This window comes from Meles meles, chromosome 20, assembly GCF_922984935.1.
Source record: "Meles meles chromosome 20, mMelMel3.1 paternal haplotype, whole genome shotgun sequence".
NCBI classification, from domain to species: Eukaryota; Metazoa; Chordata; class Mammalia; order Carnivora; family Mustelidae; genus Meles; species Meles meles.
The window spans coordinates 54,258,654-54,283,704 of record NC_060085.1 but is presented as its reverse complement, the minus strand read 5'-3'; the positions used below and the strand labels follow the sequence as shown (position 1 = coordinate 54,283,704).

The window sequence follows — 25,051 nt, the reverse complement described above, 5'->3', positions numbered from 1 at the left end:
TTTCTGAGAGGTCCATCCACAGAATCCTGACTCCAAAGCCCCAGGGACTGGGGACACCTGAGCAATACCAGAGGACTCAGCATGTCACCCAGAAGGAAACAGTGCCATTTGGAACTCCAGAAGAGATTCAGAGTAGCAGACATCTGCATGCACATCTGTGGCCGCCCTCGCCCTTACCCAGCCCATGGACACAAACCCAGAGCCTGACCCTCACCCTGAACTTGGCTCTCAATTCAGTCCTCTGTGAAGATCGAAAGAGCACTGGCAGACCTGGCCTGCCATGACCCTAGTCCCTAACACTTACCATAGTGTCATTTCTGAGGATTTTGTAACAAGAGATTTCACAGGGTTTTTTAAAAGACGGACTACCTGAGACTTGTCCTAGTGAAACCCAACCTAATAAGGTCATTGTTAAAGATACAAAACCAACAGCTGGATAAATCAGAAAAATGAGGCCCAACTTTCACTGAAATCAAGTGACGTTTATCTGCAGTTTAAACGGCCTCTAACGTTTGTCTTTCATTGGTATGAGAGTTCTAACAGAACCCTAAAGCGATTACATAGAACACCAAGGCTTTTTAATAGCCTTCTAACTAGCAAGCCATGGTAATTTAAAACGGAACGGATGAACTGCTAGAAGCAAGGAGATTTCTGCTGAAGAATACAAATGCATTCTCTGCTATTGCTTCTGCCTCTTGCTGGAGAGAGGCAAAATGCACACAGGCATATGATGGAACTTTCCAGTTGGTAGTTTTGCATTATCAGGAAGGAAAGTGTTTGTGAAAATGAAAATTACTGATAATGAGTTGTGAATGCCTATAAGGGAGAAAAATGGAGGAACATTGCAGAATTTTTATTTATATCAAGGGCTGAACCTTGTGGGTGGCCATTTGAATTGGTATAATCTTTTGGAGGGGATTTTAGCAAGGTGCTGACCCTTTGATTCAGCAATTCCATTTCTAGGAATCTACATTATAGCAATATTTGTACATGTACACAAAGGTCTATGTATGAGGAATATTCACTGTAGCATTGTTTGCATGTATGAAAAAAGAAAATAACCTGTAACCATTTTGAAAATATTTAAACAAATGATGGCATATCCATATTTTAGAAAAAGTTGCTGCTAATGGATGGAATGAGATAAATCTATATATTTGACACAGAAAGATGTTTCTGATATGTTAAGTGAAAAGGGCACACTGCTAAACAATATCTAGTATTTTAAATTTTTTAAAATTTAAAAACTTTTAAAAAAACATTTTTAAATGTTTTTAATGTTAACGGATATGTAGCAACTATCTGGAGAAATAGGTACTAAAGATTATCAGTGGCTATCGCTAGGAGATGGCATAATAATTTTGTGATGTTTACACTTTTATGAGCATAGATTACTTTGCAAAGAAAAGGGAAAAAAACAAAACAAAGTTATTTCCTCAAGGGAAGAACAAAAGAAACATGGCTGGCAGAGATCTATTCACTGTATTTATGTGAAAGGTTTTAGTGTAATTCTGCAGTTCTGTAATTTCAGATTCCAGCAATCTGGGCAAGGGTGCTATTTGGTTGGAATGAACCCAGATGACTGTGCTCACACAGGGAGAATGAGACACAGTCCCTATTCTGGTCTCTAGCTTGTCCCTTTGGCTAGTGCTGCTGCTTGTCAAACTTGGCTGACAGAGTAGAAGTAGATGCCTTTCCTTTTCCTTCTCTTGTCTCACAGGCCACCCATTTTAGAAGGCGCTAAAACACGGTGGTAAAGAACCTGGTCTTTGGAGTTCCCGAGCCTTGGGTTCAGATCCCGATTTCACCACTCTCCTAAGCGTGTGACTTTGAGAAATTTGCTTCTCCTGTCAGGACCTCTGTCTCCTCACGTGAAAAATGAGGATTCTAGACATCCTGCCTACTAGGGTCTTTCAAATGATGAAAAGAGAAGAGAAAATGCATGGAAATTTATATTTATCTTGATGAGCCCTGAGTAATACGTGGAACTGTTGAATCACTATGATGTACACCTGAAACGAATATAACACTGTGTGTTAGCTACACTGGAATTAAAATTTTAAAAAAAGAAAGTGCTTGGGAATAATAAATATATAAACAAGTATCACCTATTATTGTTATTGTCTTGCCTTATCAGTTTTCTCTTGGTAGAATCTCTTCCATCTACCTTCTGCCTGATAAACTCCTACCCATTCCTCAAGGCTCAGATACCATCCCTGCAAAACCTCCCCTGGTCTCTCCCCGCACACCCAGAGCTGATTAACACTCCTTTGTCAGAGCTCTCTCTCACAGCGTCCTGGGTACCCCAGCTTCATTTGCGTGTGATGTTCTGGGTTTTCTTATCTGTCTCCTTTGCAGACCCTGACCTCCTGCAAGGCATCAGCCCGGGTGTAGCCATCTCAAATCCTCAGCACTTACCTCGGTGCGGGGCTCAAAGTTTGAATTCACATAACCTTTTTTTCAAATTGAATTAATCCCCTCCCTGCCTCTATCACCCCTGGCCAGTCATCTTTCATTCCTGGTGAAACTATGGGAACAGCATCCTAACTGCTCTCCCTCCCAATCCAGGCTGACGTTCAGCCCTGAATTTTAGCTCCACTTTTGCCACAGGCTAATGTGATCTAAGCACACTGCTTTCTCTCTCTAACAGTTAGCTTCCTTAGCTGTAAAATGGAGAAAATAACCTCCTCCCAGCCAGCAGTGGAGGGGACTCAAGGAAAACCACATGTGAAGGGCATCAGCATTACCCAGATTTAGCCATTGCTACTTCTGCTTTTTGCTTACGTATTTATTTACTTTGGAGAGGGAAGGAGAAAGGGAGGCAGAGGGAGAGAGAGAATCTGAAGCAGGCTCCATGCCCAGTGCAGAACCAACAGGGATTTCCATCTCAAGCCCCTGAGATCATGACCTGAGCTGAAATCCAGAGTTGGCTACTTAACAGCCTGAGTCACCCAGGGTGCCCCACTATTTCTGTTTTTTTGAAAGGCAGTGTACATCAGGGAAGAAGAAAAGAGTATCTGAAAAGTCTCTGTCCTGGAAGTTAAAGTACATCCCGTGATTTTGAACAAGTTTCTCTAGTTATACCTAAACAGGTGAGCTCTCTCGTGGGGCCTGTTTCCTCCAGAAATTGCATTTGATATGCCCTGCTGTGAGACCAAGCCCAGAGGCAAAGAGGCAAAGACTCTTCTCTACCCTTAGAATTAAATACAAATATCAGAGAACATTGGTGCAGTCCTTTATCATTCCTGGAACACTTTCATGTCCATCATTGGATTTGAAAAGGGTTTTTGTTGGGGGGTAAGAAATCACAGCCAAATTTTAACAGTGATCATTTCTGGATGGTGGAATTGGGCATGATTTTAATTTTATGTGTGCTTTCCTAAACCTTCAAAATCTTCGATTTTGGAGCTGGTTGGAGATGATGGTTGTATTACATTGTGAATGCACAATGCCACTGAAGTGCACATAAAGTGCACAATTTTATGTTAGCTTTGTGAATTCCACCTTATAAAAAAATTTCTGCCATACACATGCATGACTTTACAGCCATTTACTGAAATGTGTTTGAGTCGATAACAAAAACGGAGTCTTCCAATTTTAGTATATGTGCTGCGGAAGCGAACACCAAAAACGGATTCTTAAGCCTCAAAAGCAGTTCAATTAGCTGACACTCTCCGCACCCACATCTCCAAGTCACGGGTCCATGCAGCCAGCCTGCAGAGCGCTCCTCCGACCGCCAGGGGTCTCCGCAGAGCCCTTGCGTCCCCACCCGCAGAGGAGCGTCTTCTCTTGCGCCTCGCGTGTGCACGCGAGAGGCGTGGTGAGGATTGGCCTCTCGGCCCGCAAGACTGCCCCTTGCTCCGGCGTAGACCCGCGCGGCTCCTCAGGCTTCGGCGGGTTGTGGCTTTTGGCCCGAGTTCTCACCGGTCCCTTCATTTCCCACCCACGGCTGCAGCCTTCTGCTGTCGGGGCCGCCCCCCCCCACTTCCATCTCCCCACCCTGAACCGGCTGCCCCAGTATCGGTTCCCCGGCCCGCTGTCCTCTGCCCTTAACTGCTCCGCGAAGGGTCTCTGTCTCTGATCCTCGGCCCCATGGCGCTGCAGGCACTGCAGAGCTCGGGGGTGGCCTTCCGCAAGATCCTGTCTCACTTCCCCGAGGAGCTGAGCCTGGCTTTCGCCTACGGCTCCGGGGTGTACCGCCAGGTGGGGCCCAGTTCAGACCAGAAGGTGAGCTGGCCCCGGGGCAGGCACCACGCCGGGAATCGGCCTGTTCTCACGAGGTCCTTTTTGCCCTGGATCCCTCCAGAGCCCTAGAGTTGCCCCTCTACTCTGCGCACTTCACGTATCCACTAGCAAAATACAAACCGTAGGAAAGTGTACCTGGTATGGTATCATGAGCTGAGTTTTGAAGGCTAAGTAAGAGCTCACTTCGGTCTAGAACAGGAGATGCAGTTATGCGGAGGGCAAAGCTGATGGAGAGGCAAGATGGAAGACAGGAAATAATTTGCCCGTTCAGTGTCCTTAGCCTTGTCTGAACATTGGGGTTTTCTGAGAACTTTAAAATGCTGATGCCTGGGTTCCACTTGTGGAGATTCTGATTTACTTGGTCTGGGATGAGACCTGGGCTTCGGGAATTTAAAAAAAACTTAACGTGGTGAGTCTAATGAGCAGCCAAATATGAGTCTCATCTATAGCTGTCGGAGGAAGTACGAGATGATGGCTGGTGGTTGTAGGGCCAGGGCAGATGCAGTGAAGTTACCAGCAAAAGTTAGCGGATGACCAGTATAATTACGCACGCTCAGGACTTAAGAGTATATTTAGGACTAGGAGTTGTTACTCTTCAAAGTTGCCTGAGTGCAATAGCAGTGAGGGTACAGTTTTCCTTATGATTGCAGACTTTTCCCTGTCAATAAAAGGGGGGGAAAGTTTGCTTCCAACGTGGAAGCAAGATTCAAGACACAGTGGAGTAGCAAGCAAATATTTTCATTTAAATGAGGCTGTTACTGACTTTCTCCACTCAGGCTTTAAAGCTTTTGCTAAATCAACATAAAAAGAGCAAGAATCTAAACAGATGTTTTCTGGTGAACTGGATTTTTATTTGCTGTGGTTAATGCCCAGTCTAACAATTCATTGTCACACAAACTAAGAAAATGATTGCGATAGGGCCTCCTTCATTTGGATACCTGACTGTAATCTGTTTTTAGGTTAAAGTTTGTCTGTTCACTTACTGGTAAGGCCATCTGTACTGTTGCTTGAATTTCTGTTTTCTCAACTATACAGTATTTAGGCAATGCTTTGCTTTAAGTTGACAACATATGAAAATTTATAGATCGTAGGTATATAAGAAATTATAGATTATTGTAGGCTAGTTGTTTTTTCTAACATACATTAACATAATTACACATTTAAAAAAAAAAAAAAACACGTGCACCCCAAATCTTAAGATTCACCAGTGGTTTGTGGTTTTTGAGAAACTTAGAGCAGGCCTTAGCCTCCTGATTCAATAGCCGCTTCATTTTTCAATGGAGATTTTCTTTTGAGTAGGCCTGGAATTTCCTCCAAGAAAAGGCCCTTTCCTTTCCCTCACCCTCATTCCCTGCAAGATAACAAGCCTTAGAGACTGCAGCACAAAGTCTCTCCCATCAGTCCCTACCTTCAGTGCCTTACTCAATGTCTTCACTTCTCACCCAGAGTTTTGCAGTTAGCCCCCTGTGTTGTTTCCCACCTTTAGTCATCCTTCCCTTCAGTGAGCTCTTCTGCAGAAAGATTTTTTTAGCATGGTAACCCAGCCCCGCTCTGGTCTCCCTTGCTTGTGCTCTTTTCCAGCATATCAAAGTAAATGCAGCATCCAGAACATGCCTAGCTCTCATATGCATAAGAGTGCTTTGCTTTAAGAAGACTCCCTTCCCTTCCCCATGCTTATACTTCCACAAAGCCTGCTTCACTCTTGTACCTTCTTCAAGACTCAGATTTATCAGAGTCTTGAAGAATGTAATTTCATAGCAAAGTTTCTCATTTCTGTTCTGACCCCATTTTGAGTAAAATTAGTACATTTTGCATTCCTCTATCAAGTTCATTTAGTGATAATTTGTCTATTCTCCCCAGTAGACTCTCTTTACCTCTACCCCAGGATCTATCAGAGCTCCTCGTAGGTGCTCAGTGAGTGGTTGGTGAATGGGTAAGAGTTAAAATAACTTATTTTCCATTACATAATGCTTTTCAGAGCTTATCTGTCCTGTGTTACTTGATCTGGAAGAAAAGTGGAACACATGTAGCTACATTTAGATGAAAGGCCATGTGTGGCATAAGCTTCAGCACTCAGAATTTGGAACCAGACTGTGTCTGCCACTCATTAGCTTTGTGGCCATAGGCCTGGCACGTACTTTGTGCCTTTCCTATAAAATTGGTATAATAGTACCTACCTTGTAGGATTGTTTTGAGGACAGACTGAACTACGATACATATAAAGTATTTGGAAGAGTGCTGCCAGGACCAGACATGTAGAGCAAGCATGGCCCTCACTATGCATGTTGATGAAAGCAAGCTCAGCCTGGTTCCAGAGACTTGCTTAGATTTCTGATGACAGCCTCAGGTCTTTTATTTATTAATCATAATGGCATAGAATTTTAGAGCTTTCCACTCTATCTAGGTGCCTTTCGAGGAATTAAGACTAAAATCTCTTTTCTTCATTCCCAGAATGCCATGCTAGACTTTGTTTTCACAGTAGATGACCCTGTCGCATGGCATTCAAAGAACCTGAAAAAAAACTGGAACCATTACTCTTTCCTAAAAGTTTTGGGACCCAAGATTATCACCACTATCCAGAATAACTATGGCGCTGGAGTCTACTATAATCCATTGATCATGTGTGATGGTAGGGTAAGTGACTTTGGATGTTTGTCTTAACTTGGGTGTTTATTAAATTAAATATTACAATACCAGCTAAATATGTATGTTCTTACAGTCAGGAAGTTTTCACATTCCTGCTGGATAAAGGTGGTTGAGAGAGACTGTTAATTACTGCCTTTGGCCAGTGCTTCTCAAATTTGAGTGAGCATCAGATCTCCTAGAGGGCCTCTTGGGCACACAGATTGCTAGGCTCCCCCCCCCAGAGTTTCTGATTCCATAGATCTGGGGTGATGTTCGAGGATTTTTTTTTCTAATTAAGATATAATTATAGAACATTGCATTAGTTTTGGGTATACAATGTAATGATTTGATATATGTCTGTATTGCAAGATGATTACTACCACAAAAGTTTAGTTAACATTCATCACCACACACAGGTTTTGTTTTGTTTTGTTTTGTTTTTCCGATAAGGAGAACTTTCAAGATTTACTCTCTTAGTAACAAGGGTTTACATTTCTGACAGCTTCCAAATGATGCTGCTGCTGCTGGTGGTCTGGAAAACACACTTTGAGAACCACTGCTTTGGTTAGTGGGACAAATACTCAGGCCCACTCAGGATCACAGCAGAGGATTGTCTGATGGCAGGAACCCTGCCAAACTTTCACATGAAGGGACCCAATCTCTAAGATAGCTGCCAAGACCTGGGCAGGACTGCAGCCTAAGAGGACCAAGGGGGGACTAAGTCATATACCCGCTAGAGATAAGCCGGGCTACTGGTGACACACAGGTTCCATCAGCTCAGCCAGTTCTGCTCGGTGCTGCTGATGGCTTCGAGCAATCTTACTTTGATGTGCTGATGAATCACGTGAGGATCTCTTTGAAATGCAGATAGTGATTAAGGTGGTCTGGAATGGAGCTTGAGATTTTGTGTATTTTGACAAGCTCCCAGGTGATGCTGATACTACCTGTCAATGGACCCGGCTTTGAAGGGCAGGAGGTTGGAGTACTGACTTAAGGATTTTGAAGACCTGTCTGAACTTGGCAGAAATGAGTACTGTGATTGATTGGGATGTCTGTATAGCCTTTAGGCCCTCTGTTTACTTTTCTGGTTGGGGTCTAATCCTGCTCCAACCTGAATTTTGCAGTTGAGGAAATGAGGGTTCATAGAGTGGACGTGACTTCTGTAAGGTCATGCAACTCGTTATAATGTGAGAGGCCCCTGACTTCCAGGTCAGTGGTGTTTCCATTACTACCCAGCTGTTCTGTGCCTGCTTTAAGAGGGGCTTTCTGCTGTATTGTGGCCAGACCGGAGGGAAGATAGTGGCTCAGTGCAGTGTTCCACATCCACTTTAGTCATGCCAAACATGTAACTTTGTTCTCTCTCCATAATTAGTATTATGCTGAGCCTATCTCTAATTAGTGGTTTCAACAATATTATAAGCTCCAGTAGCCAAATGTTGGGGCATAATTATATGCCAAAGGGACTGTACTTTTTAATTAAAATTCTTAAGCTACTTTTTAGATATTTGTAGCCTGAGAAGGCTGTTTGAATACTGAAGTTTAGCGAAGTGAGTCTGAAGTTATTTGTTGAAGCAAATGGGATTTTGTAACCTAGAACAACTACATTCAGGGTTTGTACACATTGCTTTTGAAATTTAATAGTGAAAGAGAAATTCACCATGTAAAGGATGTTGGTGAAAACTTCTACGTAAAGAAACTTTCTTGTATTCTGTGATGAACATTGGAAGCCCAGACTAACATTCAGGGACCTAGTTTTTACTCAGCTATTAATGGTGCCTCCTTGGGCACACCATTTATTAGGTCTCTTATTTCTGAAATGAGAAGCATGAACTATATCTTTGCTTCTCACACTGTCTGTGGTGCAGACCCAGTTTTTATTTCCAGTTCAGTGAGGACCAGTATGTGCTAGATAGCCGTAGAGAGCCATTGTGCCTTCATCATCACAAGAGCCTGAGTGATGATAGTGATTGCTTCACCTCACATCCCTGAGGGGACAGATGAGTCTTGGAAACTAATCCTTTGCGAAAGATTCTGGTGGAGATGTGTGTTTTCACAAGGCAGAGATTTTAAGTGGTTTTGGAAATCAAAGTGCTACTTTGGTCAGAAATTTTTTCTTATATTTTGCATTTGCAAAAGCAACAGTGTGGTATTTTACTCTCTTTCATGCCCATATCTTTTCTTTTCTAGCTTATCAAATATGGGGTCATTAGCACTAACAGTTTGATTGAAGATCTTCTCAACTGGAATAACTTGTATGTTGCTGGACGACTCCAAAAACCGGTGAGCAAGTGTGTTATTGACTGCCACAGTTAGGGATGTCTCTCCTCTCTGAACCTGACCTTGCTTTGATCTATGTGATTACACATAGATCAGTGGAACCTCTGTCAGGGTGACCCAGAACACCATTCCAGAATGTAAGTGCCACGGGGCACCGTTTGTCCACTGATGTATCCCAGCAGTGCCTAGGACAGTGCCTGGGACATAGTAAGCATCCAGCAAACATTTATTGAATAAATGAATGAGTCAGGTAGTATTTCAGAAGGGAGTAGATTCTGATCCCCTTTCTTACCCTCCTCAGGCCCATGGTGAGATCCTGTTTTAAAGTCCTTCCTTCATTTGGGTTGCCACCAGAGGGGGCTGTGGGGGGTAAGATTCCCCCTGGGTTTTAATAGAAACAAAACAGGAAAACAGTGGAAAGGATTTGAACTTTTTTTTTTTTTTTTTTAAGATTGATTTATTAGAGAGAGAGCTTACACACAGGGGGAGGAGCAGAAGGAGAGGGAGAGAGAGAATCTCAAGCAGACTCCCTTCTGAGCGCAGAGTCGGACTCTAGACTCTATCAAACAACTGTGAGATCATGACCCAAGGTGAAATCCAGAGGATGGTCCAACCGACTGAGCCACCCAGTCTTCCCAAGGGACTTGAACTTTTGACATTGTATTCTTTTTGCAGACATACAGCCTATTTTCTATGAAGGAGTGTTTTCATAGTTTAAGAACTATGCAGAATAGTAACAGTTGCTAATCTCACAGCAAGGAACAATTTTCTTTGTGCTGTTAGAGGGTCTCAGGCCCCAAAACAAGCTGCATGGTTTGTTCTCAAATGTCTCCCGTAAGAGTGATTCCGCTGCTCCTCTTTTTGTCAGTTATAGCAAAAAATTAGAGATTTATACAACCTTAGCTCACTTGGTTGTTTCATAAAAATCTCTATTGAGGGGCACCTGGGTGGCTCAGTGGGTTAAAGCCTCTGCCTTCGGCTCAGGTCATGGTCTCAGGGTCCTGGGATCGAGCCCCGCATCGGGCTCTCTGCTCAGTGGGGAGCCTGCTTCCTCCTTTCTCTCTGCCTGCCTCTCCGCCTACTTGTGATCTCTCTCTGTCAAATAAATAAAAAATTTAAAAAAAAAATCTCTATTGAGTGGCATGTGGGTGGCTCAGTCGGTTAAGCATCCAATTCTTGATTTCAGCTCAGGTCATTATCTCAGGGTCATGAAATTGAGCCCTGCCGTGGTCTCTGTGCTGGATGTGGCGCCTGCTTAAGATTCTTTCACCCTGGGACACATGGGTTGGTTCCCCATCTGTCTGCGTTTGGCTTGGGCCATGATCCTGGGGTCCTGGGATTGAGCCCAGCATTGGGCTCCCCGCTCAGTGGGAAGCCTGTTTCTCCTTCTCCCATTCCCCCTGCTGTGTTCCCTCTCTCTCTGTCTCTCTGTCAAATAAATAAATAAAATCCTAAAAAAAAAAGAAAAAAAAAGATTCTCCTTCCTCTCCTCTGCCCCTCCCCCCACCCAAATCTCCATTAATATACATGGGTGGACACAATTCTCTTACCTTGCTTCTGAACTTAGAATTTAATGGTATAGCTCATTAAAACATCCAGAAACACTTGATCAGGACAATAGGTATATAGGTATGTCCATATATAAAAATTTGTCAAGCTGTACCCTTTAGATTGGTGCATTTCACTATGTAATTTTTACTTTAGTAAAAACATTTTTTTTAAAGATTTATTTGAGAGAGAAAGAGTGTATGTGTATGTGCACACAAGCGAGAAGAGAGACAGAGGGGGAGAGAATTCTGGAGCAGACTTCCCACGGAGTGCAGAGCTTGACCTGAGAGGCTTTATCCTAGGACCCTGAGATCATGACCTGAACCAGAATCAAGAGTTTGGCCACCCAATTGACTGAGCCACTCAGGTACCCTAGTAAAACATTTTTCTTAAACTTCAGAAACAATAGGCTTATTGAATTAATTTCATATATGTACGTGAATTTCTCATTTCTAAGCTGGGTAATTTGTAAGGGTAATCCAGTAAAACTGGATAATTAGTAAAATAATTTAATGAATAGATATAATTGAAATTATTGAAAGTTGAAATTTTCTTTCCAAAATTTTTTTTTCTTTTTTCTTTTTTTAGTTTATAAAACATGGGGCACCTGGCTGGTTCAGTTGGTGGAGTATGCAACTGTTGATCTCAGGTTGTGAATTCAAGCCCCATGATATAATTAGAGATTACTTAAAAACATGAAAGAGATTTAAAAATAAAATAAATTTATAAAATATGTAGCCTAATGGAATGACTAATGAAAACAGAATTAGAACCTTTAGGTCTTATTCATTCCTGCCACTTGTTAGCTGTTTATGTGAACTTGGGAAACTTGTTCCTATCTTTTTGAACCTCGGGTAATTTATCTGTAGGATGGAGTAACAATAAAGTACTTGTCTTCACAAAGGTGTTGACAAGTGGAAGCAGAATGGTAATGCTGGAAAGAACACGGGTGTTTTAGAATGAGATCCAGGGTTTGGGTCCCAGCTATGACACACCCCAGCTTTGTGACCCTGTACCAGTAACTAAATTTCCCTGAGCCTTGGGACATCCTCCTCTATGGATTAGTTTGACAACATCAACCTTACAAGGCATTTGAGAAATGCCTCGATCTAAAATGCCTGGCACTTAATAGATACTTAGGAAATGATCGTTCCTTTCTCTTTGTCCTTGCCTATCTCAGAGTTATTTTGAGATAAAATGAGATATTGAATGTGAAAATGTTCTACTATTCTCTGTACTATGCTTTGTACTTGGAATATTTCAATTTTTTTAAAGATAAGGTTTTAGAAAATGAAATGCCATAAAGTCTCAGAATTTAGCACTGGAAATGACCTCAGATTTTATCTAAATGTCACATATCCTGATAAAATAAAAACAGCAACTCAAGACAAGTAGTAGTTGCTACACTCATCTTGATCAAAACTGCATTTCTAAAAAAAAAAACTGCATTTCTTAGCTAACTTGAAAAAGAAAATGTTATTGAGGACAATGACTGCCCTTCAGGCTTATTAAACTAATAACTGAAGAAAATTAGGCTATATTAAGACTCATTTGAAAGTGTTGAGCATAGCACATGGTAAAAAATAAAATAAAAAATTATGAATGGGTGAATTCACTCTTTTACCCATTAGCATTTTCCTTTCCTGTCCATGGAAATCACTGCTAACCAGAGAATGGTTAGTGGCAACGATCTTTAAACCAATGATTTTTTTTACCGCTAGGTGGCAGCAAATAGTAATCAAATGTGAACAAATCTCATGAATAGAAAGGGTTGGTGGTAGCCTTGTGGACCACCCCCCCCCAAAAAAAGTGAAGGTCTTAGAATTGTGAAATGAGTACAAATTCTGTTTTTATGTGTTTTAAAAGAAGGAGGTGTTTTAAATTATTTTATCTAAACCTTTAAAATTATCTTCCATATTGCAAATAGAACAAAATTTCTCAATTCAGGTCTTTGAAAGGAATACACAGAGGGTGTATGGGAACTCTGTATTTTTTGGTCAGTTTTTCTATGACTCTAAAACTGTTTTTAAAAAATAGAGTTTATTTGGGGCACCTGGGTGGCTCAGTGTGTTAAAGCCTCTGCCTTCAGCTCAGGTCATGATCCCGGGGTCCTGGGATCCAGCCTGCATCAGGCTCTCTGCTCAGCGGGGAGCCTGCTTCCTCCTCTCTCTGTCTGCCAGCCTCTCTGCCTACTTGTGATCTCTGTCTGTCGAATAAATAAATAATCTTTAAAAAAATAAAGTTTATTAATAATATTTTAAAAATATAAAGGAATACCTTGCTTGAAAAGATGGACATTTCTGGAAAAAAAATTCAGTGTAAATTAAATTTCTATCATACTTTACCATTAACTTACCTCATAACTGAGGTTAGATAAGTCACTTTTGTTTCTAGTGTAGATTTAAGTTTCTGAGTTATTTACCAAGTCATTTTTCAATGAAAGAGCAGTGAAATTTAAAGTATTTAATAGAATTTGTGGTCAGTTCTTTTTTAAGTCAAAAAAACTCTAAAGAAATATTAATAGTCATTTCTTTAATTTATTTAACCTAAGTCTGGATTTTTGTATTTCATGTTTTTAGTGTATAGATAATTTGGTTTGAATTTTTAGAGCATTCTCATTGATATGTCATAGCATTTTGCTACCTAGTTAAGAGAATTTTAATTTAATGTATTCATTACATATTTTTTCTCTTTTTTTGCTAGTAATATAGATATTTTATAACATAAATTATTGAGATATAATTCACATACCATACAATTCAACCATTTAAAGTGTACAGCAGTTTTTAGTATAGTCAGCGTTTTGCAATTATTACCATATTGTAACTTCAGTGATTTACTTTTTGTGGCTAGAAAAATCCCAGTGGTATTAAAGATCCCTGGAAGAGAGTTGGAAAACCAGACTTACTGGTCTTGGCTCTGCCCAGCTGTGAGCAAATGTTTGTGCCCCTAGCCTTTGAAATGCAAAATTTGAGCCATTAATTTCCTTATTCAAGAGACGACTAAGTTTCTCCTCTGTGGGTGCTAAAGGAATAAAAAAAAATAACTCCACATTGCTGGTCCTGAAAGAACCCACAGTCCAACAGATAGATGATAAGGTTTCATCCAGCTCGAATGTTCAGGGTTTCCTCTTGGTCCTTAAGCAGTGACCATTTAGAAAAATTAATGTTTCTGGCCATTTGGAATGGAAAACTTCTGTGGGAAGTGTCATTTGGTTACTAGTTGAGTGAACACTAGGTAGGGCCGTGTTCTTTGTGACTATGACTTTATTGATTGCAATTCAGGGACTGTCTCCATGTGACTGTATTATAGAGGAAACTACCACATGTGACTCTTTTCTATCTTGAAAGGTACTCACAAATCTCTCAAGTTGAGATTTTGAAAGTCCCTTCAAGCTTTACTCCTTCCTCTCTCCAATAACGATTTTCCCCTTGGCAGTAATGTTAATGCTATCTATGCGGTTCAGGTCGGGCCATTCCCAGTAAGATACAAACAGCTATTCACAAATCCGAGGACTTTCTTTTTTTCCCAGGCCTCTCTGGCAGTGTCCCAGGAGTTCACTGGCTTGACTCTAAACCACAAATAACAGTGCTGCCGAGACAAGTCCTAGGTCACCTTACACTGGAGAGCCAGATCAGCACAGTAGCAGAATCTTCTGAATTGACATTTTTCCTTTGAGTAAGGATGCTTTTATTTTTACTCTCTTAACCTTACTTAGCAAACAGACTGGTTTTTTTCACTAAGTAGAGTGACTTTCTTGGAGAACAAGTGTATTGCTTTGAATAGGAAAATTTCCCCAAACTTACTCTGATTTGTTAGCATCTCGGAATAACTTCTGTTTTCATTGAGTTTCTGTGAAAGCCACCGAAAAGAGAGAGGATGAAGAATTATTGAGCAGGACCTGGTGAATGAGGATGAAGAACAGGAATATGGGAATAAACAGGCTTCGCAGGGTTTTAGAAAGAGCTCTGGATAAATCAGGGACCGAGGTCTTCTTTTGATGTGCCACTACTTCTCAAAGATCTTTTAATCCTCTGGGCCTCAGTTTCCCCATTAGTAAAATGAGGAGGTTGCCCTCCTAGACCTGATTCTTTATGGAATACAAAGTTTGGGAAAGTTATTCAAGGAATGAACGAACATAGGAGTTACATAGGAACTTAACATTTCTTTTAATCAACTTTCCAGATAAGAAGTTAACCAGAACAGATCCCTAACTGAATGCGTGAAAATAATTCAAAAAATTTAGAACTGGATCTGCCAAGTATAAGGGTGTTACCCTGATTTTTGCCATTAACTCATTATGCAATGTTGGGCAAGTCATGCTACTGGACTGCACCTTCGTTTTCCTTTCTGCAGATGATTGCAATAATGCTAAGCTCACCCAAGTGCTGAAAGGCTTAATTAAGGGCTATTAAGTGCTGTAATTACAAGGGAGGAGTTGGGAGTATTGAATAAGGTGTCTTACCTTCCATAGAGAGGTTTGGTTATTATAAATATTCCCTTAGGAACAAAGTAGGGACAAAAGGTAAAAGATAGAAGTTAGGCTCTTAAGTTAATAAAATAGTTGTTTCATAATACTGTTTTTGACAATAAAAAGAAGAAATTACTTTGAGACATACATCATCTTTTCTCCTTCTTGTCTAATAACATTTTAATTTCGTTTCTGATAGTGTATGACTTTTAATGCCATCTTAATTTTTCTCAGAAATCATCTTTATTTGACAGATAAAAGGCAACTTAAGCCCCGTTTTCTAGAATTGAGGAAGACTTGGTGACCGCACTAAATGGTTTACAGAAGGTGGATACATTTCAGATAGGGGAGGTCCTTATTAGGGACTTGAAGACTCTTCCCTTGTTTATAGACAATCAGTTAGAAGCAGCCTGATGGTTTAAAAAGATTATACCGGGAGTGAAATTGGCACAAGCACTCTGAAGAGCCATGGGGCATTTCTACTTCTAAATATATACCTGCGAGCAGTGGTTCTTAAAATGTGAAGGTTCCTTGACCATCTGAGAACTTGTCAGAAATGTACATTTTCAGGCCTGTCTCAGGCCTCCTGAATCAGAAATGCTGGCGAATGGACCAATAATATGCATTTTAATAAGCTCTCCCAAGTGATTGTTGGTGCTTGCTAAAGGTGAGAAGCTCTGGCCCAGGGTAATTCTTGTATTGTGCCCAAAGATAGAGAAGGAAGCTCACTTCAGCTGAGGGTCGTATGCAGTATCTCATTTAATCTAACCAACAACCTTATCAATTTGGTTCTGTTATTAACCCCATTTTACTGATAAGGAATTGTGGCCATAGTCACACAGCTAGTAAGAGATGGAGCTGGGTCTTGAACACTTTCCTAACTACAGTGCCGTCTTCAAAACAGAATCTCAGAGCAGACCAGAACAATTTGTATTTTAATGGATTTGAGGAAAGTCAAAGACAGCGCCTTCCACTGTGTATTCAGGAGAAAAATCCTTTTTATTGATCAAGGCATTCACTAGTACATTAGGTACTTTACATTTATTATTTCATTCAATCTTTGTAACAATTCTTTGATGCACATTTTTCGCCATTTTATAGATGAGGACTTAAGTTCAGAGAGGTTAAGTAATTTGGTCAAATTCACACAGCTAGTAAATACCTAAACCTGAGCCCATACCTACCCCCAAACGCATGCTGTTTCTACTGTAGCTAATTTTCTTTCCTTTTTTCCTTAGTCAGGTTCAAAATCAGTTCAAAATAAAACATGAAGTTCTTAGGTTGTATATGGATAAGAATAGAGGTGAGTTCTAAATAAAGAAGTAAAATGCCTTTGTTTACCATAAAATTAAGTAAATAACAATGAGATTATAAAATTTAAAAATACAAAATTTCCCAAAGGATGTTTATTTCATTTATAATGACTTCTTTTTCAAAACCTGTGGAGAATTTCCTCATGTAAGAGAAATATTTAGTTTGCTTTCTTTCCTGTATCATGATATCTTTGATTCTGGCAAAGAACACAAGCCTCTGGGATTTCTTATTAGAATAATTATTTCATGACTACTGGCCTAATATTTCAAGATCTTCAGGGCAAAGGGTTTGGGATAGTTTCAGTGCATGCATGAACCCATAGCTTGAGCAGTAGTCCACTTTGACATTTTTCTTCTAAATGTTCTGCTTTTTTGCAGGTAAAAATCATAGCAATGAATGAGAATGTTGCTCTTAGGTCAGCCCTCGATAAAAATCTGAAGAGTGCTGTGACCACAGCTTTCCTCATGCTCCCTGAAAGCTTTTCTGAAGAAGACCTCTTTATAGAGATTGCTGGACTCTCTTATTCAGGTTAGTAGACTGGGTGCTCACATTTTCTGCAGGAAGGAGATGCATTGTTTGAAAACCATGCATACAGACATCCTGCTTCTAACTCCCTGCTAGAGCTGCAGGCCCCCGCCGCCCTCCCCCCGCACTCCCCTCCGGCACCCCCCTTGGATCCCACCACCTCCTGTGGGAGGGAGGGGGGCCAACTGCCAGAACCCCAGGATTTGCCTCCTTGCCTCCAAGGGCTTTTCCTCTCCACCTCTGTATGTAAATCACCCCAGGGTAGTCTTATAGTTGTTACTATTCATTTTCAATTGGAAATAATTCCAAACTGACAGAAAAGTTTCAGTAATAAACAAAGAACTCCCATGTGCCCTCCACTGCCTTTTGCCAGTTTTAATGTTTCCTCACATTTGTGTTATCATCCTTTTTGTCCCAATAGTTTTCTAACTCGAGTGTGCATCCAAACTCCCTAGAGGTACTGGGTGCACCCCCACACAGCTGCTGTGGCAGGCCTGGGGTGGAAACTAAGAATTTGTATTTCTAGCAAGTGGGTGAAGCTGATGCTCCTGCAGCGATCCCATTCAGTAAATCACTGCCCTCTCTGTACCTGTAAATATTATATCATGTATTTTTTTTCTGAACTATTAGAGAGTAGCTCATACATATCCTGTTCCCTTCAGGCCAAATAGTTCCAATATATGTTTCCCAAGAACAAGGACATTCTCTTCCATAACCACACCACAGTTACCAAATTCAGGAAATTTCACACTGATACAGTACTTTTATCAGATTGATGATCCATAGTTCATATGTTGCAGTGATGTTCTTTCCCCCTCAAGTTCACAGTCCAGTCAAGGATCATATTTATTAAAATGCCCTCTCTCTTCTTTTAATCAGGAACACTTCCTTAGCCTTTCTTTGTCTTACATGACATTCACATTTTGAATTCTTAGACCAGTGATGTTTGTGCCCTGATAAGCAGAGTTTTTTCTCTTCTAAGCAATCCATGAGGAGACATTTGAAGATCACACAAATCTCCTGCTTCTTATCAAACTTTCCCTCCTAGATCGAGCATTCGTTGAAGATTCGTGCTCCAACCAGTCTTTACTCTGATGGTTACAAGTGGGGACTTTCCAACTCCACCACTCCTTGCCCATTAAGAAAAAGCTTTCCCATCTTCCCCATTCATTGGTTTATTTATCTAAATCTTAATTTCCTTTCCCTTTCTTCTTAGACAAGTGTGTTCCTCAGAGATGTCAGGGGCTCCTTCAAAGGGAGAGGGGAAAGCTGAGAGGATATAGCCCGGGGCCTCTCCCTCTAGCTGCAACCAGAGGGGAGCTACCCTTCCTGTTTAATGTATTAAGGATCCATGTACAATTTTATTTACAAAAAAAGTAGTCCCTTACTTTAAAAAGTTTGAGACCACTGTCTTAAATATCTTCTTTCCCAACTTTTAAGTGTGAGTCAAAGAACTCTATGCTGAAAACATTTCAAAAGCAGTTTACTCATTTTCTGAATCCCTGTACAGATACGATTTTATGAAACTATAACACTGAAAGAGACCGTGAAGGCCTTGTTCTCGAGTTTTTTCCCCAAAACGCAGCTAATGGAATTACAGCTGCAGTTGTAACACTGGAGAGAAGGGAAGTGACATGCCCTTGGTCCTGGTCACTTCCAGCTCCACATGGCAGCATCCCTGCCTTTCAACAGGAAATGGAGGGGCAGAGGCTGCTGTGGCTGGGTACCAGAATAAATGGGCCTTTGTGCAACCTGTGGGAAAAGGGGGTCATCCTGATAGGGTGATTCCCTCCCCTTGTTCCGTTGTGAAAAAAGATGGGCCCAAAACGTTTTATAAAGGGTTAACTTTGTGGGAGAATGATGCAGAGCCGATTTCTCCTTTGCCCACACCACTGCCACTCCTCCATTTCCTCTGCTCTGATCAATATCAGCGTAGTATCAGGTGGATCCCAGGAGTTCCCGTAAATTCTGAATCTTGACTCGAAGTGTCTTGAATGGCATAACTGCCTTTATGTATTAGCAAATTTCAAGCTGCTATCAGTCTTCAGCTGATTCTGCTTTGCCTCCTGGAAGGGCTGTGTTTTATATTCCTGGTTTCTCCTATACTGTGAGACATGCACAAAGTGTTCAGTGAGTTCTTGCTGACTCATAACAGTATCATTGTCTGTTTTGCTTCTTTTATAATTTTTATGAAGGACTGTGTGTAGCAGTGCTATATCAGACAGAGTAGGTAGGGGGGGTAAGTAGAAAGATTAAGTCAGTAGGGGGGGTAGATATATAGACAAATCGATCATTGATTCCATCACTGAATTCTCACACCACAACCCTGTTTGTTCAACAAATATTTCCTGTGTGCATTCCATGTGCCACTGGGTATACACTGGTGAGCCTGACATGAGTAAGACTCCTCGTGGAGTTCGTGTTCCCTTAGGCAGAGGCAGATAGTAAAGAAGCAGAAAGGCCATTTTAGAGAGCACCAAGTGTAAAGAGAACAAAAGAAATCCTGAGGAGGGTCACCTTTACCTTGGATAGGCAGGGAGGGCCCTCTAAAGCGGTGATGTCTGAGCCCAGATCTAATGGTGGCAGGGAGCCCACCCTGAGCTGATGGGAGAAGGGCAGATGGGGAGAGCTGCCTCCTAAGGGGCAGGTCCTAACCTTGGTGTGCCTGATTCCGGCTTTCTCAGCTTCTATAGTTTCTCCCATTTCTCATCTTGTCTCCTCTTGCTCCCTTGCCATTATATTATTTATTGCTTAACCCAGATTTGGATCTGAGAATTTGGCCAAGGATCCTACATTACTCATTTCGCTGAGCTTCTTTTTACTGCAAAACTTAGGACACAATACTTGGCACATCCTCTCCAGAGGGAACTGATTCCAAACCTGTGCAGCCCCAGTTTATAAATGAGACATTTCCCAAAAAGCAGTCTATGAGCCAGTTGTTTAGCACTGGGAACGTATTTTTCCACCAAGACAACAGTACATGATATTCCTAAGCCAGGACACTGTATAATTTATGGTTACCTACTCCATAAAATAATGAAATTAGAGTAGAATAGTGAGGGTGGGGAAGGATCTAGGCCCTCCAGGTAGATACCTTTCAGAGGTGTGAGACCTGCCCCAGGCCATGTGTTGAAAAGTAAGCTTTTCCTCCTTGATTTCTGAGAACCCAATATCCTTGAACCAATTGGATTCTATCCTGTCGGCACACCTCCCAGGCCCCCAGCGTATACAAACTACAAATTAACTCACCAGTTTCATTTTTATTTACAGCTTTGACATTTATTTTCCATGTTGCTCCTAACCTGCATAGGTCAGCATTTCTCCCTGGAACGGGGTAAGGATAGGGAAACAGGAAACAGCATCTCTCCATGTTATTGGACAAGCTCCTGCCAGTAGTTACTAGCAGAGGCAAGATCTCTCTGTATTACTAGTAGTAATAATAACTCCTTATATTTTATATAGTATTTAAGGATCACTTTGACTGGCTTGGGGGGGGGTCAGTATTGATGACATTATTGTAAATGATGGTGAGAAAGGAGTAGGTGGAAGATGAGAGCCTGCAGAATTGGGGAGGAGAAGGCTTTCTAATCCTTCGGTTATTCTTAGAAGTCAGCATTTAAGTAAACAGAAAAGGAAAACCAAATGAGCTTTAAAGGGCCACCTTGACCTTTCTCATGTAAGTACAAACTATTAAAATGACTAATTTTACATAATGATCCTAGTTTAACATTTATCAAATGAATCAGCGTGCCATACCTCATGAAGAATTAAAGCTATAATTTCTGCTCTAAAGAACTTCACGTTAATAAACGTGTAGTCATAGTGAGTCAGTGATAGACTTAAAAAACAACACATATAGAAAAGGCAGGGAGTGTGAAAGAACACGGCTTATTTAGGGAAGAAGGAATAGATTGATGTGACTGAAGTCCATGCCTCATAACAGGAGAAAATAGCACTTACTGTTATGTGCCAGGAACAACTCTCAATACTTCTGATCTAAAACTAGTTTAATCCTTGCAGCCTTCTTTTGATTTGCATGCTCGTTTATTGCCCCATTTTAAGATGAAAAAACGGAGGTCCAAATCTGTCTGGTAGGTTCGTGGGTTGTGGAGCTGTAATTGTAGCCCATGCTCTTCACCATTTAACTTCACTGCTTCTCAGGTATTTTGGAGAAGAGGTTAGGCCCTGGCTAGGCCAGACAAGGCATTGAATACAAAGTCAAATGAGACTGGAATTTGACATCCCGTACACACCTGGGAGCCACAGGAGGTTCCAGACATTGTGAGATGGCATGAGATTTGTTGCTGTAGAAAGATGATTTTGCCAGCACTGTGCAGGAGGGAGAGAGACTAAAAACAGGGAAAGGCCTTACTCATTGAGCAAAAAAGGACAAGAGTCTCCTATGCCAAGCACTCTCTAACCTCTGTGGATGAAGGAAGTAAATCAGGCGGGCATCGTCCCTGACATTTTGGGGCTTTCATTCCAGTTGAAAAGTCAGACAGTTGGGGCGCCTGGGTGGCTCAGTGGGTTAAGCCGCTGCCTTCGGCTCAGGTCATAATCCCAGGGTCCTGGGATCGAGCCCCATGTCGGACTCTCTGCTCAGCGGGGAGCCTGCTTCCCTTCCTCTCTCTCTGCCTACTTGTGGTCTCTGTCAAATAAATGGAATCTTTGGAAAAAAAAAAAAAAAGAAAAGTCAGCAAACTCATCGCAGTGCTAGAATAGGGTAGGAAGGCCAATGTGGCTTATAGCCAGGGAAGGCTTCGGTGGGAGGTGACATTTGAACTGAGCACCAATGGATAAGGACCCACGAGGAGAGCCCACATGAGAGCTGTCTAGGCAGAGAGGGGTCTAGTTAGGACTGTGCCCATGTCCAACCAGCCTCACGTCCTCGGCCTCTGGAACAGTGCTGTGGCACAAAGTGGCACAGCACGCTGTCCATCTTTGTTGGCTATTGATAGGGTGGGTGGTGATGAGGCCTTGAATTAGAGTAGCACCTCCGCAAAGTGCACAAATTCCTATGAGAAGAATTGACATTCAACCCTTAACTTCTTAAATTAAGTATCTTATTTTGTACCTTGCTGCCTTTTTTTTTTTTCTTTTAAACATTCTACTCATGGAAGGCAGAATTAGGGAAGTGTTTAAAAGCTGGGGCTCTAGAGTCAGAGGTCTGGGTTCAAAACCTGGCTGCACTTTTAATTTTTTGTCTTCAGGCAAGTTTCTTAGCTCCTTGTGATTCAGTTTTCTTCATCTCTAAAGAAGGGTTTTATATAGATTAAATGCAGTCATACGTGTAAAGTGCTTAACACAGTGGCTGGCTCACAGTAAAGGCTCCATAAGTGTTATCCATTGTTTACATACGTGTTTGCACTCACACAGCCACTTGTAATAAAATGTAATAAACAAAAGAAAGGGAATGACCACCGTCAGACCTTAGTTTGAATACTGGCTTTGCAGAAGTACTTGAACCTTTTGGAGCCCATTTTCTTATCTGTAAAACAGAATAACTGTCCTGTTACTTCAGTGAGATAATATAGAAAAAAGTCCCTAACATCATACCTCTTTGATAGTTGGTGCTTAGAAAATTATTGCTATCTTATTTATTACTGTTAACATAGTATTCCTGGCCACACAGTTTTTTTTCTTAGGTTGAGACACCATTATTTGCTCATTAGTGATACATGGACGCTCAGGTTGGCTCCACTTACCATTGTTTTATTAATGCCACTGCTGTGAATCACTTTGGAGAAATTACTTTGGTAGGGGAATGGGGGAGAGGCAGTCACTAACTTCCTGAGATGTGTTCTCCAAAATGGAATTTTGTTGTTAGTTAAAAGAATTACAAAACTTGTTACATGTCGACAAAAATTAGCAGGCATTAGAATCCACTTAGATCAGGTGGATTCGTTTGGTCCTTTCCTGTCCTTACGGAGTGAAAAACACCTTCATGCACTCTTGTGTAAGAGAGAGAATGGGTTTCTTTCAATGCCAGATTGTCTGAACACAAGCTCAGCTACTTCTAGGAATAAGACAAAGCGAGGAAGTTGCCAGTTGAGTGATTCTTGGAGAAAAAAAATTAGAACTGGGTGCCAGCCCTCTGAAGTGTGAGTAAACATCCTCATTTCTGGATCCTAGTAAAAGCCAGTAAAGAAACTTTTTCTCTGGAGAGCTATTAAGATTTATTGCACGAGAGTCGAACCATCTGAAACCTTGCAGGCAGTGTCATTGGATTACTTGAGTATTAGAGATAGACTGTTTGAGTAATTTGGAAGCATATTTCTCTATACTTGGCAAGCTTGAGCTTTTGCTGAAGACTCAGTTGGACCTCTATACTCAGTCACTGGTTAATTTCTGAGTACTTCGGAAGGGATATTAATCGTCAATAATACCTAATGTTTATGGATTACTTACTGTGTGTCAGATATTGTTCTGTTTTATGTGTATTAACTCATTTAATTCCTGAATCTTATAAGCTGCCTACTGTTATTGCTTCCATTTTATATTTGAGGATACTGAAGCCTAGAGAAGCTAAGTAGCTTGCCTTGGGTCAGGTAGCTTATGAGTACCAGGCTAGGATATAAACACAGGTGGTCTGGTTCTAGAACCCTTTGCTCTTCTACAAATGGTCTATTGTGGTGGGTATCATTCCTGGTCCGTGCTTGGGACAGGCTTCTCCCAGGTCTCTGGGTGGCTTATCTCCCTCCCCAGCCACTTCCCTGCCCCCTACCCTGTCATCTTTCTCTGCTTGTGTTCTCTTCACAGCACTGTCTGAAATACTGATTATTTTATTTGTTCGTTAGTTGGTTTGTCTTTGGTCTTTGTTCCACTACTAGAATGTAAAGGGCAGAAATGTTTGTCTTGTTTGAGTGGTACCTGACACATTCTAGATGTTTAGTAAATATGTAATGAATGAATGGATGAATGACTGTAATATTGGGTCCTTCTTGAACCAGTATCATCAACCTGATTCCTCCCCTTCCCTTTCTACACTGATCTATTTTGTGTTCGCTAAAGTGTGGGGAAAAAAAGGTAATTCAAATTTATATCACTGCGTGCATCAGCTGTTTACTCCTTTTTTAAAAAAGATTTTATTTATCTGAGAGAGAGAAAGAGAGTGCAAAATAGGGGGAGGGGCAAAAGGAAAGGGAGAAGCAGGGAGCCCGACCCTGGGCTCTACTCAGGTATCCTGAGATCATGACCTGAGGTGTAGTCAGGTGCTTAACTGACTGGGTCACTCAGGTACCCCAAAGCTATTTGTTCTTATCTCATTGTCTTCCACATGCAAGTGGTATGATACGGTGTCTTTTCTGCAGCCATGGAGATATTTGGGGGAATATATTTTGAATGGTGCAGTAGACTGCCTCCTAGAAATACTGTCCTAGTTATCTGTGTTAAAATAACTATTGTATTTTCCACATACAGAAGAATGACTTTGGGCCCTTTTCTCATACTATGCACAAAATTAACTCAAAATGAATCATGTATATAAGAGTCAAATGTAAGACCTAAAACTCGAAAGCTTTTAGCAGAGTGACTTTGGGTTAGGCATGAGTTTCTTAGATATACACCAAAAGCACAAGCAACAAAGAAAAAATAGATAAATGGGAAAACAGTATGAAAATTAAACTTTTGTGCTGTAAACAATACCCTCAAGAAAGTGAAAAGGCAGCCAATAACTTGGGAGAAGAGATTTACAAATTGTATATCTGATAAGGAATAACACCAGAGTACATAAAGAATTCTTGGAATGCAATAAAAAGACAAATAACCCAATATTAAAATAGGCGAAGGATTTGAATAGACAGATTTCCAAAGAAAGTATACAAATAGCAAGTAAGCACTTAAAAAGATGCTCAACATCATTAATCATTAGAGAAATGCCAGTTAAAACCCCAGAAATGGTGCTTCATACCTAGTACAATGACTATAACCAAAAAGAACAGAACAGATGTTGAGAAGGATGCAGAGAAATTGAAACTCTCACCCATTGTTTGATAGGATTGTAAAAGGGTGCAGCTGCTTTGGAAAAATAGTTTGGCTGTTCCTGAA

General features: G+C 41.1%; 1 protein-coding gene across 3 annotated transcripts in view; it reads left to right on the top strand.

Moving 5' to 3' along the window:
* Positions 1-3,846: 3,846 nt before the first annotated feature.
* The window catches only part of TAMM41 (TAM41 mitochondrial translocator assembly and maintenance homolog), a 50,046-nt gene continuing 28,841 nt past the window's right edge, over positions 3,847-25,051 (top strand). For 2 of the 3 annotated variants that reach the window (XR_006816518.1, XM_045992083.1), the window contains exons 1-4: positions 3,847-4,227; positions 6,697-6,879; positions 9,058-9,150; positions 16,858-17,008. Coding sequence is in view for 2 of the 3 variants with exons in the window: in XM_045992083.1 (XP_045848039.1) it covers positions 4,093-4,227; positions 6,697-6,879; positions 9,058-9,150; positions 16,858-17,008 (562 nt within the window). In the remaining variant the exon portion in view is untranslated. The remainder of the gene's footprint in view (positions 4,228-6,696; positions 6,880-9,057; positions 9,151-16,857; positions 17,009-25,051) is intronic. The other variant, XM_045992084.1, reaches the window with a different exon arrangement.